This window comes from Salvelinus fontinalis, chromosome 17 (genome assembly GCF_029448725.1).
Source record: "Salvelinus fontinalis isolate EN_2023a chromosome 17, ASM2944872v1, whole genome shotgun sequence".
Taxonomy (NCBI): domain Eukaryota; kingdom Metazoa; phylum Chordata; class Actinopteri; order Salmoniformes; family Salmonidae; genus Salvelinus; species Salvelinus fontinalis.
In genome coordinates this window covers 1,865,545-1,883,252 of record NC_074681.1, presented here as the reverse complement: position 1 = coordinate 1,883,252, position 17,708 = coordinate 1,865,545, and the positions used below count along the sequence as shown (strand labels likewise).

General features: G+C 44.9%; 3 protein-coding genes across 6 annotated transcripts in view; 2 read left to right on the top strand and 1 right to left on the bottom strand.

The window, feature by feature from the left end:
• The window catches only part of LOC129813551 (CTD small phosphatase-like protein), a 100,056-nt gene extending 87,763 nt beyond the window's left edge, over positions 1-12,293 (top strand). For all 4 annotated transcript variants that reach the window (XM_055865853.1, XM_055865851.1, XM_055865852.1 and 1 more), the window contains 3 exons: positions 1,610-1,702; positions 4,295-4,480; positions 4,731-12,293. In XM_055865853.1, coding sequence (XP_055721828.1) covers positions 1,610-1,702; positions 4,295-4,480; positions 4,731-4,856 — 405 coding nt within the window. In that variant the 3' untranslated portion in view covers positions 4,857-12,293. The remainder of the gene's footprint in view (positions 1-1,609; positions 1,703-4,294; positions 4,481-4,730) is intronic.
• Positions 11,282-11,899, top strand: LOC129814516 (uncharacterized). The gene has a single exon (XM_055867703.1). It carries the CDS (start codon positions 11,282-11,284, stop codon positions 11,897-11,899), a length of 618 nt encoding a protein of 205 aa, XP_055723678.1.
• A 943-nt stretch (positions 12,294-13,236) lies between the features above and the next one.
• The window catches only part of LOC129813550 (1-phosphatidylinositol 4,5-bisphosphate phosphodiesterase delta-1-like), a 50,350-nt gene continuing 45,878 nt past the window's right edge, over positions 13,237-17,708 (bottom strand). The window contains exon 16 of the mRNA XM_055865850.1: positions 13,237-16,059. Coding sequence (XP_055721825.1) covers positions 15,971-16,059 — 89 coding nt within the window. The 3' untranslated portion in view covers positions 13,237-15,970. The remainder of the gene's footprint in view (positions 16,060-17,708) is intronic.

Below are 17,708 nucleotides of genomic sequence, written 5' to 3'. Positions count from 1 at the left end.
TGACAAGGAGCACAGTCCCCTCTGCTGGCGCAGAGCAGTTTGTGCCATTTCATGCCTTGTTTTCCTGAGTCACCTAATGTGACAGTCAATGTATTGTGGCAGACCAGGGGGTTGGCGTCAAAACGTTTACACAGATCAGACAGAGTAGGATTAGCTCAGTTTCACAGGTGTTCGATAGTCCAAAAGAATAGGTCTCCCCCATGAGACCCTCTCCGGGATACCGTCTTCTGGGCTCCAGGTCTTGCTGTATCCCCCATGAGACCCTCTCCGGGATACCGTCTTCTGGGCTCCGGGTCTTGCTGTATCCCCCATGAGACCCTCTCCGGGATACTGTCTTCTGGGCTCCGGGTCTTGCTGTAGCCCCCATGAGACCCTCTCCGGGATCCCGTCTTCTGGGCTCCGGGTCTTGCTGTATCCCCCATGAGACCCTCTCCGGGATACTGTCTTCTGGGCTCCGGGTCTTGCTGTATCCCCCATGAGACCCTCTCCGGGATCCCGTCTTCTGGGCTCCGGGTCTTGCTGTAGCCCCCATAAGACCCTCTCCGGGATACTGTCTTCTGGGCTCCGGGTCTTGCTGTATCCCCCATGAGACCCTCTCCGGGATCCCGTCTTCTGGGCTCCGGGTCTTGCTGTAGCCCCCATGAGACCCTCTCCGGGATCCCGTCTTCTGGGCTCCGGGTCTTGCTGTATCACCCATGAGACCCTCTCCGGGATCCCGTCTTCTGGGCTCCGGGTCTTGCTGTATCCTGTAGGGATCAAAAACTGAACTCTCCTGTTACCTCTGGTACCATCCCCAACTATACGGGAGTCCTTTCCTCCCCCAGTCTCTCCCCTGTGTGCTGCCCTTCTGGCAGCTTTATGGGACTTGTACAGCTGGTGAGCAATCAGCCCCTTGATTACTCACCAATCCCCAATCAGCCCCAATTAGTTCTGGGCAGAGAGCCCGTCGAGACCTGGCACGTCCAGCAGATGGAGCCATCGCCTCGTGATGTATACTCCGTATGTCACCAGGACTCGACGAGTCTCTCCCTGGTGGCTGACCTGCTGTACGCCACAGTATGTAAACAGTTAATGGGTATGGGAACTTCCTCCTTCCTCATATTGTCTTGTTAAAAGAGAACTGGAACATTTTCCCTGATTTCTCCTTATTGGTTTAAATGGGTTTCTGTTTTTTTTTTCAGGTTTTTCGCTTCCCTCTGGAAAATCAGCTGTTAATAAATACTAACAAATACATTATTTCCATTTCCTGTTTCCATTTGTTATTTTTGTGTACTTTTTACTTGACTTGTATTGCTGTATTATAATGTTGTATAATAATGTTGTGTTTTACACCTTCTGGTGTAAAAACCAAGGAAATTAGATGATTAGGCTGTTTGAGAAGGTTTGAATAGTAAACAACCTGCATATACATTAGTTTTAGTACAATAGACCAACATAGCTACTGTAGTAGGTCAAAGCTGTGTGCTGAAAAACCTTGGTAGAGCATGGGTGGGGTAGGCATTGTGGTGCTCATGTGAATTTCCTTTATTTTTCTGCTTCAGACCACTTCTCACATAAAACACGTGCTTTTTCTTGTTTTGAATCATCCTATATTAATCTGTGGCTGCAGGTGTACGTGCTGAAGAGACCTCATGTGGATGAGTTCCTGCAGAAGATGGGAGAGCTGTTTGAATGTGTTCTCTTCACGGCTAGTCTCGCAAAGGTACTTTCAACAACTCTAATCCTTTGTCACTTGTCTGACATACTCTAGTAGTCCACTACAGGGAATAGGGTGCATACTCTAGTAGTCTACTATAGGGAATAGGGTGCATACTCTAGTAGTCCACTATAGGGAATAGGATGCATACTCTAGTAGTCTACTATAGGGAATAGGGTGCATACTCTAGTAATCTACTATAGGGAATAGGGTGCATACTCTAGTAGTCCACTATAGGGTGCATACTCTAGTAGTCCACTATAGGGTGCATACTCTAGTAGTCCACTATAGGGTGCATACTCTAGTAGTCCACTATAGGGTGCATACTCTAGTAGTCCACTATAGGGTGCATACTCTAGTAGTCCACTATAGGGTGCATACTCTAGTAGTCCACTATAGGGTGCATACTCTAGTAGTCCACTATCGGGTGCATACTCTAGTACTCCACTACAGGGAATAAGGTGCATACTCTAGTAGTCCACTATAGGGAATAGGGTGCATACTCTAGTAGTCCACTATAGGGAATAGGGTGCATACTCTAGTAGTCTACTATAGGGAATAGGGTGCATACTCTAGTAATCTACTATAGGGAATAGGGTGCATACTCTAGTAGTCCACTATAGGGTGCATACTCTAGTAGTTCACTATAGGGTGCATACTCTAGTAGTCCACTATAGGGTGCATACTCTAGTAGTCCACTATAGGGAATAGGGTGCATACTCTAGTAGCCCACTATAGGGTGCATACTCTAGTAGTCCACTATAGGGAATAGGGTGCATACTCTAGTAGTCCACTATAGGGAATAGGGTGCATACTCGAGTAATCTACTATAGGGAATAGGGTGCATACTCTCGTAGTCCACTATAGGGTGCATACTCTAGTAGTCCACTATAGGGTGCATACTCTAGTAGTCCACTATAGGATGCATACTCTAGTAGTCCACTATAGGGTGCATACTCTAGTAGTCCACTATAGGGAATATGGTGCATACTCTAGTAGTCCACTATAGGAAATAGGGTGCATACTCTAGTAGTCCACTATCGGGTGCATACTCTAGTACTCCACTACAGGGAATAGGGTGCATACTCTAGTAGTCCACTACAGGGAATAAGGTGCATACTCTAGTAGCCCACTATAGGGAATAGGGTGCATACTCTAGTAGTCCACTATAGGGAATAGGGTGCATACTCTAATAGTCTACTATAGGGAATAGGGTGCATACTCGAGTAATCTACTATAGGGAATAGGGTGCATACTCTCGTAGTCCACTATAGGGTGCATACTCTAGTAGTCCACTATAGGGTGCATACTCTAGTAGTCCACTATAGGATGCATACTCTAGTAGTCCACTATAGGGTGCATACTCTAGTAGTCCACTATAGGGAATATGGTGCATACTCTAGTAGTCCACTATAGGAAATAGGGTGCATACTCTAGTAGTCCACTATCGGGTGCATACTCTAGTACTCCACTACAGGGAATAGGGTGCATACTCTAGTAGTCCACTACAGGGAATAAGGTGCATACTCTAGTAGCCCACTATAGGGAATAGGGTGCATACTCTAGTAGTCCACTATAGGGAATAGGGTGCATACTCTAATAGTCTACTATAGGGAATAGGGTGCATACTCTAGTAATCTACTATAGGGAATAGGGTGCATACTCTAGTAGTCCACTATAGTGAATAGGGTGCATACTCTAGTAGTCCACTATAGGGAATAGGGTGCATACTCTAGTAGTCCACTATAGGGAATAGGGTGCATACTCTAGTAGTCTACTATAGGGAATAGGGTGCCATTTGGGATATGGCTCTGTTCTCATTGTTTTGGTTTCTGTTTCTTCTGCCCCACCTCTTGACTTCTGTTCTTCCTGTGTTAATATCTATCTACTCCCTTCTGTTCTTCCTGTGTTAATATCTATCTCCTCCCTCCTCTTGACTTCTGTTCTTCCTGTGTTAATATCTATCTCCTCCCTTCTGTTCTTCCTGTGTTAATATCTATCTCCTCCCTCCTCTTGACTTCTGTTCTTCCTGTGTTAATATCTATCTCCTCCCTCCTCTTGACTTCTGTTCTTCCTGTGTTAATATCTATCTCCTCCCTTCTGTTCTTCCTGTGTTAATATCTATCTCCTCCCTCCTCTTGACTTCTGTTCTTCCTGTGTTAATATCTATCTCCTCCCTCCTCTTGACTTCTGTTCTTCCTGCGTTAATATCTATCTACTCCCTCCTCTTGTGCATCTCTTTGAGCCGATCTCTGTCTGGGCAAGTGTCAACTGTCTGTGTGGTAAATGAGCGTCTCCCATTTTCAAAGTTTCCTACCCTTCAGTAGTGGGATCTCCCTGTCCTACGGAGACTACCAACCATGTCAGTAAGCAGCTGCATTAAATCACTAAGATGTGCTAGTCTAGCCTGGGTACCAGTCTGTTTGTGCCATCACATCACTCCTTTTTTGTGCCAAAGGTTTGGTAGCATGATTGCACTAACAGGCTAGTGGTTTTTGTAACATGGTAGCTTCAGAGCTTCCTGCTTCCATCTCTGTACAGTGTCTTCTTTGATGTCTGACCCCTGACCTGTAACTTTTTGACCCGTGTGTGGTCCAGTATGCTGACCCCGTGGCGGATCTTCTGGACCAGTGGGGTGTGTTCCGAGCCCGTCTGTTCCGGGAGTCATGTGTGTTTCACCGGGGGAACTATGTTAAGGACCTGAGCAGGCTGGGTAGAGAGCTCAGTAACGTCATCATACTGGACAACTCTCCTGCCTCCTACATCTTCCACCCCGAGAACGCTGTGAGTTCACTAAGTTAAGCCTGTGTGTGGCAGACAACTCTCCTGCCACTGGCCGAATGATCTTCCTTTGGAGCTACTGACTCCGCCAGGTTTTATTCCAGCCCTGCTCTAACGCACGCGATTCTTCTAATCAGCTGCTGATCTAGACGTTGATCACTTGAATCAGTGTGTGTTTAGTGCAGGGCCGGAACCAACAACCATGACACACAGTAGACCCAACTGAACCAGCATGTGCTGTCTGTCTCCTCAGGTGCCGGTCCAGTCGTGGTTTGATGATCTGAGCGACACAGAGCTACAGGACCTGCTGCCCTTCTTCGAGGGCCTGAGCAGAGAGGAAGAGGTGTATGGTGTGTTGCAGAACCTCCGGGGCAGGTAGCGCCAGGGTAACACCACCTTCCTCCTTTCTCTCCCTCCCTCTCTCTCGCTCTCTCTCACTCTGCCTCTTTAACGACACACCATCGCTCAGGCTTAGACAGATTTCCCGGCCTCCGGCCCCCTAGGGCCAACCTGGAGTCACACTGTGGATTGTAGTGGGCAACCCAACACCAGACACCCCAAACAATACACCTCTCTCCGCTATGGTATCCTCTCCTAGAGGCTGGGGGCTCACTGTAGTCAGAGTGGAGAATACTCCAACTCCCATGGAGCACAGTGGCGGAACCAGGAAGCTCGACTGTGACATCATCGGTTAGAAGATGTGTATGGAGCGACAGAATGCGTTTTTGATTTGAGGGACGCACAGGAAGGAACTCTAGTCTTGTGTTATGACACCGACTAACAGGCAGAGTTGTTACTTTTAACCAAAAATCTATATTTTGTGTGGAAATGTTTTTTGTTGTGAAGATAACCGATAAATTCAGTCTGAGTATTAGGTCCTCGTATTGTTGCTATACATCAGGCAGTGTCTGGTAGTTTGAAAGGACTGTGATTTAATGTTTTTCCTTTTCTTACCGAATGAAGTGCCTTGTTTGAATGTGGTTATGAGGAGATATTTTGTACATGGCATATTTGCAGAATACTTCTTCAGTCTTTTTATTGAATTCTGTCTATACTTTAAAATGGAGACTGCTATGATTCTTTATAACAAAGCACTGTTGTTATTTTAGCAGGTTGTCATACCTTGTATTGGTTACACGTTATATTCTCTTCTTTTTGACACCATATAAGTGTTTTATTTTATCTTTCTCTTGCTGTCTTCACTATACCATAGAATAGTGTATTATGGGTAATTTGTTTTAAGAAGTAAAGGAATATGTAACTTTCTACATAGCAATTAGGCCGAATTTTGGGGGGAAAACATCCTGAACCATAGTTGAATTTGTGCCAACATTTTTCAATGCATTTCTTTTATTCGTTTTTGCCAAACGTGATTTCAATTGTTAAAATCTAAGTAGGGGTTTACCTCGGTCTATTTGAAGGAGTTTTGCCAGTTAACGAATGCCATTCAGTTATGTTTTGAAGTGAATGGATCTTACTTTGTTAGCAATCCATTTCATTATTTTAGTCTGCTAGTTTTCAACTGGCATGCAAGTCATTTCATTTCTGCACATGGATATAAGTCTAGCAACAAACAAACAAAAATATCCTACAGGAGGCAGTAACCCATACCAATCCCCCCCCCCGTGGTACACTGTTGCCATGGTATCCCTCATTGTTTCCAGTGATCTGGTGTGCGTCCCAAATGACACCCTATTCCCTATTTAGTGCACTACGGTTGACCACGGGCCCGTGGTCCAAAGTAGTGCACTACATTGGAGTTAGGGGGTAGTTTGGGATGCAAGTCCTGATGTTGTACAGTATTGGAATGGGTCGAGTGCCATGTTTCTCCTCACCGCAGTGCCTGACTTGAGTCCTGAGGACACACACGGAAACAGTACTGTAACCAAGGGCAATAACTTTCAGGAGACTCAACCTGGGTCAGTGTTAGGGCAGTGTCCCCCCCCCCCCATACCATGTGACCTGATCAGGAAATACTCTGGCCCCATTGTTATTGGCTATTACTAGGGCCTGTTGTATTGATTTCTTTTAGCGCGTTATAAAAAATATATTACAAATTCAACAATTTACAAATACATTTTCAAGAAAAACGGTCACATTCCTCAGCAAGGTGGTCCCCATTCAACATGTTGAACTGCCGAGAGGCACCAGAACATCCTGTTGTAGAGAACTCTGTAGGTTGTTCCATACATGGACATCCTGTTGTAGAGAACTCTGTAGGTTGTTCCATACATGGACATCCTGTTGTAGAGAACTCTGTAGGTTGTTCCATACATGGACATCCTGTTGTAGAGAACTCTGTAGGTTGTTCCATACATGGGCATCCTGTTGTAGAGAACTCTGTAGGTTGTTCCATACATGGGCATCCTGTTGTAGAGAACTCTGTAGGTTGTTCCATACATGGGCATCCTGTTGTAGAGAACTCTGTAGGTTGTTCCATACATGGACATCCTGTTGTAGAGAACTCTGTAGGTTGTTCCATACATGGGCATCCTGTTGTAGAGAACTCTGTAGGTTGTTCCATACATGGACATCCTGTTGTAGAGAACTCTGTAGGTTGTTCCATACATGGGCATCCTGTTGTAGAGAACTCTGTAGGTTGTTCCATACATGGACATCCTGTTGTAGAGAACTCTGTAGGTTGTTCCATACATGGGCATCCTGTTGTAGAGAACCCTGTAGGTTGTTCCATACATGGACATCCTGTTGTAGAGAACTCTGTAGGTTGTTCCATACATGGACATCCTGTTGTAGAGAACTCTGTAGGTTGTTCCATACATGGAATGCAAAGAAAGTAAAAGCTGATTGACTTGACTCTGTGATCTGATTAGGTTAGGAAAAACTTGTGTCTCTCCCCATCTCATTGTGTAGGAGTCTGAACAGTGAAAGCAGGTTCTGTTGTAAGACTCTGGGCACTGCTAAAGGACCGCAGGATACCTCGGCATGGTAATAATGCCTTAAAGCAATTCTCCGTCATGAATCCCAAGGTATCTAGTCTAGCTATAACATCATAGACCAGGAAGAAACACAATGTCCTGACCAATGGGTAAAAGCAGCAGGTGGTCACGTGATCACCTGCTGGGTGTCGACGAGCGGTGCGATTCGTTCGAGAAATGGAACAGAAAATGATGATCTGTTCAGAAGCAATAGGACGGTCACCCGCTGCTTTTAATGGTTGGCACAGTGTGTTTAGACCTTAAGGTTTTCACTACTAGTGATTTTGGTAGGCAGGCTACTGTTGGTAGCTCCTATGGGGTCTTGGTGTACCATATTGTCAACCTGTGGTTGTTGACATGGACATTTTAATAATAATGTTTGTGTATTATTGTTGATGATTGGGGTGTCATGCTTTCAAGATGTTACTTGTTTTTATGCATTGAATGCCCTTTAGTGTAATAGAAAGTGTTACTGGGTTTCACCTCTGACAAACTCTCTCTATGTCTCTCTCTCTGTGTCTCTCTCTCTCTCTGTGTGTCTCTCTCTCTCTGTGTCTCTCTCTCTCTCTGTGTGTCTCTCTCTCTCTCTCTGTCTCTCTCTCTGTGTGTCTCTCTCTCTCTCACTGTGTCTGTCTGTCTCTCTCTCTCTCTCTCTCTCTCTCTCTCTCTGTGTCTTTCTGTGTCTCTCTCTCTGTGTCTCTGTGTCTCTCTCTGTGTGTCTCTCTCTCTCTGTCTCTCTCTCTCTCTGTGTCTCTGTGTCTCTCTCTCTCTGTGTCTCTCTCTCTGTGTCTCTCTCTCTGTGTCTCTCTCTCTGTCTCTCTCTCTCTCTCTGTGTCTCTCTCTCTCTCTGTGTCTCTCTCTCTCTCTCTGTGTCTCTCTCTCTCTCTGTGTCTCTCTGTGTCTCTCTGTCTCTTTCTCTCTGTGTCTCTCTCTGTGTCTCTCTGTCTCTTTCTCTCTGTGTCTCTGTCTCTCTGAAACTGTTGTTCATATCATTGTGATATTTTTCTAGTTACCTTTGTCAGTATTTGGTTTTGAAAAAGTTTCCCATTTTACCCAGCTGGTGTTTTTAATTTGTCTTCTCTCAGCACGGTAATGTCCCCCCCTCTCTCTCTCTCTCTCTCTCTCTCTGTCTCTGTCTCTGTCTCTGTCTCTGTCTCTGTCTCTGTGTCTGTCTCTGTGTCTGTCTCTGTGTCTGTCTGTCTGTCTGTCTGTCTGTCTGTCTGTCTGTCTGTCTGTCTGTCTGTCTGTCTGTCTGTGTGATGACTAACACCTCTAGCACACTTTGAGAAAACAGGTATTGGTGACAAATCTATTGAATTACGTTTTCAATCAGAACTCTTTTACCTCACATACAGTACCAGTCAAAAGTTTGGACACACCTACTCATTCAAGGGTTTTTCTTTATTTTTACTATTTTCTACATTGTATAATAATAGTGACGACATCAAAACTATGAAATAACATATATGGAATCATGTAGCAACCAAAAAAGTGTTTAACAAATCAAAATATATTTTATATTTGACATTCTTCAAAGTAGCTACCCTTTTGCCTTGATGACAGCTTTGCACATTCTTGGCATTCTCTCAACCAGCTTTTCATTCACTCATCCCAAACCATCTCAATTGGGTTGAGGTTGGGTGATTGTGGAGGCCAGGCCATCTGATACAGCACTCCATCACGCTCCTTCCTGGTCAAGTGGGGTCATTGTCCTGGAGAAAAACAAATGATTCCCTGCAGAATTCTGTGGTAGCCATGCTGGTGTGCCTTGAATTCTAAATGAATCACTGACAGTGTCACCAGCAAAGCACCCCCACAGCATCACACCTCCTCCTCCATGCTTCACGGTGGGAACCACACATGCGGAGATCATCCGTTCAACTTCTCTGCGTCTCACAAAAGACCACAGCAGTTGGAACCAAAAATCTCACATCCTTGGGCTGAAATTTCTGAGGCTGGTAACTCTAATGAACCTATCCTCCGCAACAGAGGTAACTCTGCGTCTTCCTTTCCTGTGGCGGTCCTCATAAGAGCCAGTTTCATCATAGTGCGACTGCACTTTAAGAAACTTTCAAGGTTTTTGAGATTTTCCGGATTGACTGACCTTCATGTCTGAAAGTAATGATGGACTGTCGTTTCTCTGTGCTTAATTGAGCTGTTCTTGCCATAATATGGACTTTGGTGTTTTACCAAATAGGGATATCTTCTGTATACCACCCCTACCTTCTCACAACACAACTGTCTCAAATGCATTAAGAAGGAAAGAAATTCCACAAATGAACTTTTAACAAGGCACACCTGTTAATTGAAATGCATTCCAGGTGACTACCTCATGAAGCTGGTTGAGAGAATGCCAAGAGTGTGCAAAGCTGTCATTAAGGCAAAGGGTGGCTCCTTTGAAGATTCTACAATATAAAATATATTTTGAATTGTCTTAAGTTTTTTGGTTACTATAGGATTCCATATGTGTTATTTCATAGTGTTGACGTCTTCACTATTCTACAATGTACAAAATCGTTAAAAAATAAGAAAAACCCTTGAATGAGTAGTTGTCCAAACTTTTGACTGGTAGTGTACATGAAGACCTAGGTGTATGTATGATGTGTCAGACGCTGCGTTCAGTCACACACTGTCACACACCTCCTTGTTTAAAACAGTCTTCTATCAGTCTCCGATTTCAACTCACAGGGAAGACTAGTTGTGTTTCTTTGTCAGATTTGTTTTGTTACTTTCTCCTCTAATTAACTTTTGAGTGTCCATGTTGTTTTCACCCTGTACTCCCCACACTATCAACATTTCTTTTGCCGTCTTTCAATTGTAATAAAATGTTAATTGCAACCCATACCTTCATACTGCATATTTATTTCATGCCATACCAACCTATACCGGCCCCTACCAACCCATACCGGCCCCGACCAACCCATACCTTCATACTGCATATTTATTTCATGCCATACCAACCTATACCGGCCCCTACCAACCTATACCGGCCCCGACCAACCCATACCGGCCCATACCAACCCATACCTTCATACTGCATATTTATTTCATGCCTTACCAACCCATACCGGCCCCTAACAACCCATACCGGCCCCTAACAACCCATACCGGCCCCTACCAACCCATACCGGCCCCGACCGGCCCCTACCAACCCATACCGGCCCCCGACCGGCCCCTACCAACCCATACCTTCATACTGTATATTTATTTCATGCTTTACCAACCCATACCGGCCCCTACCAACCCATACCGGTCCCGACCAACCCATACCGGCCCCGACCAACCCATACCGGCCCCTACCAACCCATACCGGCCCCTACCAACCCATACCGGCCCCGACCAACCCATACAGGCCCCTACCAACCCATACCTTCATACTGCATATTTATTTCATGCCATACCAACCTATACCGGCCCCTACCAACCCATACCGGCCCCGACCGGCCCCGACCAACCCATACCTTCATACTGCATATTTATTTCATGCCATACCAACCTATACCGGCCCCTACCAACCCATACCGGCCCCGACCCAACCCATACCTTCATACTGCATATTTATTTCATGCCTTACCAAACCATACCGGCCCCGACCAACCCCGACCGGCCCCTACCAACCCATACAGGCCCCTACCAACCCATACCTTCATACTGCATATTTATTTCATGCCTTACCAACCCATACCGGCCCCGACCAACCCATACCGGCCCCTACCAACCCATACAGGCCCCTACCAACCCATACCTTCATACTGCATAATTATTTCATGCCTTACCAACCTATACCGGCCCCTACCACCCCCTACCAGCCCCTACCAACCCATACTGGCCCCTACCAACCCATACCTTCATACTGCATATTTATTTCATGCCTTACCATCCCATACCGGCCCCGACCAACCCCGACCAACCCATACCGGTCCTGACCAACCCCTACCAACCCATACCGGCCCCTACCAACCCATACCGGCCCCCGACCAACCCATACCGGCCCCCGACCAACCCATACCGGCCCCCGACCAACCCATACCGGCCCCCACCAACCCATACCGGCCCCTACCAACCCATACCGGCCCCGACCGGCCCCTACCGACCTCGACCGACCCCTACCGGCCCCTACCGACCCCTACCAACCCATACCGGTCCCGACCAACCCATACCGGCCCCGACCGACCCCTACCAACCCATACCGGTCCCGACCGACCCATACCGGTCCCGACCGACCCATACCGGCACCGACCGACCCCTACCGACCCATACCGGGCCCATACCGGCCCCCTACCGACCCCGACCGACCCCTACCGGCCCCGACCGACCCATACCGGCCACCTACCGACCCCCGACCGACCCCATACCGGCCCCTACCAACCCATACCGGCCCCGACCGACCCATACCGGCCAACGACCGGCCCCCTACCGACCCCTGCCGGACCCTGCCAGCCCATACCGACCCATACCAACCTATATCTTCAGGCATGACTTGTGATATTGATTTGTCAGTTGTGATTTAATATATTGCTAAACAGTTTAAAGCTAAGGTATGGCTAGACGAGACATTGTTTGATTAAAGCAAAAGGATCGTCAGAGAAGACTGACCTGAAAGAGAGATCTGGGCCTGTATTTAGTGTCGAGTACTAGTGCTGATCTAGGATCAGGTCCCCATTCTTGTTGATTATTGATTTAAAAGGTTAAACTGATCCTAGATCAGCACTCCTCCTATGAGACTGAATACAGGCCCTGTTGTGACTCCATCGGAGTCTCTCAAACCCCAGCAGGTTAGAGGGACATTGCTGTACAGTGGTATATATATATTTTTTACAGTAATCATGATTTTGGAGCATATTTCCTTCCTTGTCACAATAAAGCACTTTTTTAAAGAACGTAAGAAGGCGTGGTTTTTTTTTTGCACTTTTTTTCTCAATTGGTTGATAAGCCCCTGGCAAGTTGAATCGGTTTTCGCTAAATGACGGACGACTTATGTATAAGTACAAAAGATGATCAACACCTGCTCTTTGCATGACATAGACTATCCAGGTGAAAGCTATGATCACTTATTGATGTCACTTGTTAAATCCACTTCAATCAGTGTAGATCACAGGAGGTTGGTGGCACCTTAATTGGGGAGGACAAGCTCGTGGTAATGGCTGGAATGGTATCAAGTACTTGAAAGACATGGTTTCCATGTGTTTGATTCCATTCGCTTCGTTCCAGCCATTTATTAGCAGCCTCCACTGGCGAAGATGAAGAGAAGGAGACGGGTGTAAGAAGGATATTTAAGCCTTGAGATGTGGGTTGTATAGTCCTATTTGTGAATGGGCAAGACAAAAATATTGAAGTACCTTTTTGAACAGGGTATGGTAGTAGGTGCCAGGCGCAGCGGTTTGTCAAGTACTGCAACGCGGCTGAGTTTCCTGTGTGTATCAAGAATGATCCACCACCCGACGGACATCGAGCCAAATTGATACAACTGGGAAGCATTGGAATCAACATGTGCCACCATCCCCGTGGAAACGCTTTGGACATCTAAGAGTTCATGACCCGACTAATTGAGGGGGAGGCAACTCAATATTAGGAAGAATCTTAAGGGCAGAGTGGGGAGTTGAGGAACTACACGGTTACACAGTGTCTACTAGAGTCAGTGGTAACTAATTGGTGACCATTGTCTAATAGTTACGTTACCCATGGACACAGTAAGTAATATAATATGTCATGAGTGCATTTCCCCACACGCAATACTCATAAGTAGTACAGATATTTGGTAGTAACGGTTGAATAAAAACCATTTGATTAACTACTCATACTGTGAATTACTGACACCAACTGTTAACACAAATTCATTTTATTTTCTTAATTTATCAGAGATTGCATTTTCCCAGAACAAATGTATATACATGTATATATTATACTTGGTTGACATCACATACAGGGCATCTGGAAAGTATTCAGACCCCTTGACTTTTTCCACATTTTTGTTATGTTACAGCCTTATTCTAAAAGGGATACCATTTTTTTTTGTTCTCATCAATCTACACACAATACCCCATAATGACAAAACAAAAACAGGTTTTTAGACATTTTTGCCAGTTTATAACAAATAAAAAACTGAAATCACATATACATAAGTATTCAGACCCTTTACTCAGTACTTTGTTGAAGTATCTTTGGCAGTGATTACAGCCTTGATTCTTCTTGGGTATGACGCTACAAGCTTGGCACACCTGTATTTGGGGAGTTTGTCCCATTCTTCTCTGCAGATCCTCTCAAGCTCTATCAGGTTGGATGGGGAGCATCGCTGCACAGCTATTTTCAGGACTCAAGGATCTCTCTGTTCTTTGCTCTGTTCATCTTTCCCTCTATCCTGCCTAGTCTCCCAGTCCCTGCCGCTGAAAAACATCCCTACAGCATCATGCTGCCACCACCAGGCTTCACTGTAGGGATGGTGCCAGGTAGGGATGGTGCCAGATGTGACAAAGAGTTCAATATTGGTTTCATCAGACCAGATAATCTTGTTTCTCATGCTCTGGGAGTCTTTAGGTACCTTTTGGCAAAAAAAAGCCTGATTGGTGTAGTGCTGCAGAGATGGTTGACCTTCTGGAAGGTTCTCCCATATCCACAGAGGAACTCTGGAGCTCTGTCATAGTGACCATTGGGTACTTGGTAACCTCCCTGACCAAGGCCCTTCTCCCCCGGTTGCTCAGTTTGGCCGGGTGGCCAGCTCCAGGAAGAGTCTTGATGGTTCCAATCTTCTTCGATTTAAGAATTGGGCTCCCGAGTGGCGCGGCGGTCTAAGGCACTGCATCGAAGTGCAAGAGGCGTCACTACAGTCCATGGTTTGAATTCAGGCTGTATCACAACCGGCCGTGATTGGGAGTCCCATAGGGTGGCGCACAATTGGCCCAGCGTCGTCCGGGTCTGGCCGGGGTAGGCGGTCATTGTAAATATGGGGTGGCAGGTAGCCTAGTGGTTAACCCGAAAGGTTGCTAGATCGAATCCCTGAGCTGACAAGGTAAAAATCTGTCGTCCCCCCCCAAACAAGGCAGTTAACCCACTGTTCCTAGGCTGTCATTGTAAATAAGAATTTGTTCGTAACTGACTTGCCTAGTTAAATAAAGGTTACATTTAAAAAGGAATGATGTTGGCCACTGTGTTCTTGGGGTCCTTCAATGCTGCAGACATTTTTTTGTTACCCTTCCCCAGATCTGTGCCTCGACACAATGCTGTCTCTGAGCTCTACGCACAATTCAATCGACCTCATGGCTTGGTTTTTGCTCTGACATGCACTGTCAACTCTGGGACCTTTATATATACAGGTGTGTGCCTTTCCAAATCATATCCAATCAATTGAATTTACCACATGTGGACTCCAATCAAGTTGTAGAATCATCTCAAGGATGATCAATGGAAGCAGGATGCACCTGAGCTCAATGTCGAGTCTCATAGCAAAGGGTCTGAATAGTTATGTAAATAAGGTATTTATTTTCGGGGGTTTTTAATCTAATTTGCAAAAATGTCTAAAAACCTGTTTTCGCTTTGTCATTATGGGGTATTGTGTGTAACTTGATGAGGGAAAACATTTCCTTCATTCATTTTAGAAAAAGGCTGTAACGTAACAAAATGTGGCAAAATTCAAGGGGTCTGAATACTTTCCGAATGAACCGTATACAATGTGGATATTGATTCATAAAAACAATAAAAGCTGAAACATCTAAGTGCTTCTTTGTAAAAAAAAAAAAAACACTTTCTCTTGTCTGTTTGTTGGTTTCAAGTACTGTTCATTCAATTAATTCTCTTAAAATTATCATTTGAATACCTTGATTTAAATAAACTGATTATACAACACGGAAAAGAAATGCTGGACATAAAAAAAAATACAATGATCCAAAATGAAAAGTGTTTAACACTATAATAATACCTAGTATACAAAAACAATGATTTGTATAATCCCTGTGATGTGATGGTTTGATAAACTTCTTCATTTGTCACAATTCCCCATAATACTAATACAAAATACTCAAATGGAGTTCTACTGTTTTAAATAATCTTCTTGTCTATTCGATAAGCTAATTATAATTGTTTTAGAAAAAAATAGAAATTCAGCTCAAAAAAAAAAAAATAGTAAAAACAGCTCAAATCTTCCGCTGGATTCCGGAGTAGTGATGTAATAACGGAGGATGTCCTCTGGGCCTAAACCAACCCCTAGCCCCGCCTCCCTTGGGCCCAATCCCAAACCAACCCCTAGCCCCGCCTCCCTCGGGCCCAATCCCAAACCAACCCCTAGCCCCGAACCCTAGGGCCCAAACCAACCCCTAGCCCCACTTCCCTAGGGCCAAATCCCAAAACAACCCCTAGCCCCGCCTCCCAAGGGCCAAATCCCAAACCAACCCCTAGCCCCGCCTCCCTAGGGCCCAATCCCAAACCAACCCCTAGCCCTTACACATATTCAATCATTTCAGATCCACTCTAGTGCCCTAGGGTGTAGTGGTATAGGGCTGAAGGTCTGTTTGGGACTGGACGACAGTCACAGTGGTGATTATGGCACATTCGGACAGGGATTGTTTTAGTCATCCATGATCAGGATGTGTACGAACAGTCCTGCTGAGGGAAGGGGGTCTCCTTCCTTGTTGAGTAGCGGCACGTGTCTGTATCCTAAACAGAGAGAAGGGTCTCAGTCAATGAACAGTCAGTGTGTGTACAGTACCAGTCAAAAGTTTGGACACCTACTCATTCAAGGGTTTTTCCTTTACTTTTAATATTTTCTACATTGTAGTATAATAGTCAAAACTATGAAATAACACATATGGAATCATATAGTAACCAAAAAAGTGTTAAACAAATATTAATATATTTTATATTTGAGATTCTTCAAAGTATCCACCCTTTGCCTTGATGACAGATTTGCACACTCTTGGCATTTTCTCAACCAGGTTCATGAGGTAGTCACCTGGAATGCATTTCAATGAACAGTTGTGCCTTGTTAAATGTTCATTTGTGGAATTTCTTTCCTTCTTAATGTAATGCGTTTGAGCCAATCAGTTGTGTTGTGACAAGGAAGAGGTGGTATACAGAAGATAGCCCTATTTGGTAAAAGATCAAGTCCATATTATGGCAAGAACAGCTTAAATAAGCAAAGAGAAATGACAGTCCATCATTACTTTAAGAATGGCAAGAACTTTGAAAGTTTCTTCAAGTGCAATCGCAAAAACCATCAAGCGCTATGATGAAACTGGCTGTCATGAGGACCGCCACAGGAAAGGAAGACCCAGAGTTACCTCTGCTGCAGAGGATAAGTTCATTAGAGTTAACTGCACTTCAGATTGTAGCCCAAATAAATGCTTCACAGAGTTCAAGTAACAGACACATCTCAACATCAACTGTTCAGAGGAGACTGTGTGAATCAGGTCTTCATGGTCGAATTGCTGCAAAGAAACCACTACTAAAGGACACCAATGAGAAGAAGAGACTTGCTTGGACATTAGACTGGTGGAAATCTGTCCTTTTGTCTGATAAGTCCAAATTTGAGATTTTTGGTCCCAACCGCCATGTCTTTGTTTGACGCAGAGTAGGTGAACAGATGATCTTTGCAAGTGTAGTTCCCACCATGAAGCATGGAGGAGGAGGTGTGATGGTGTGGGGGTACTTTGCTGGTGACACTGTCTGTGATTTATTTAGAATTCAAGGCACACTTAACCAGCATGGCTACCACAGCATTCTGCAGCGATACACCATCCCATCTGGTTTGCACATAGTGGGACTATCATTTGTTTTTCAACAGGACAATGACCCAAAACACACCTCCAGGCTGTGTAAGAGCTATTTGACCAAGAAGGTGTGATGGAATGCTGCATTTAAAAAAATATATATATTTAACCTTTTTTTAATTAAGCAAGTCAGTTAACTTCTCTAGGGTAGGGGGCAGCATTTGGAATTTTGGATGAAAATCATGCCCAAATTAAACTGCCTGCTTCTCGGGACCTAAAGATATGATATGCATATAACTGGTAGATTTGGATAGAAAACACTCTAAAGTTTCCAAAACTGTTAATATAGTGTCTGTGAGTATAACAGAATTGATTTGGCAGGCGAAAACCTGAGAAAAATCCATTCGGGAAGTAGTTTTATTTTTGGTTTTGTAGTTTTCTATTCAATGCCATTACAGTATTCATTGACCATTGACTTAGGACTCAAATTGCAGTTCCTATGCCTTCCACTAGATGTCAACCGTCTTTAGAAATTGTTTCAGGCTTGTATTCTGAAAAATGAGGAAGTAAGAGCAGTCTGAATGAGTGGACCCTGCC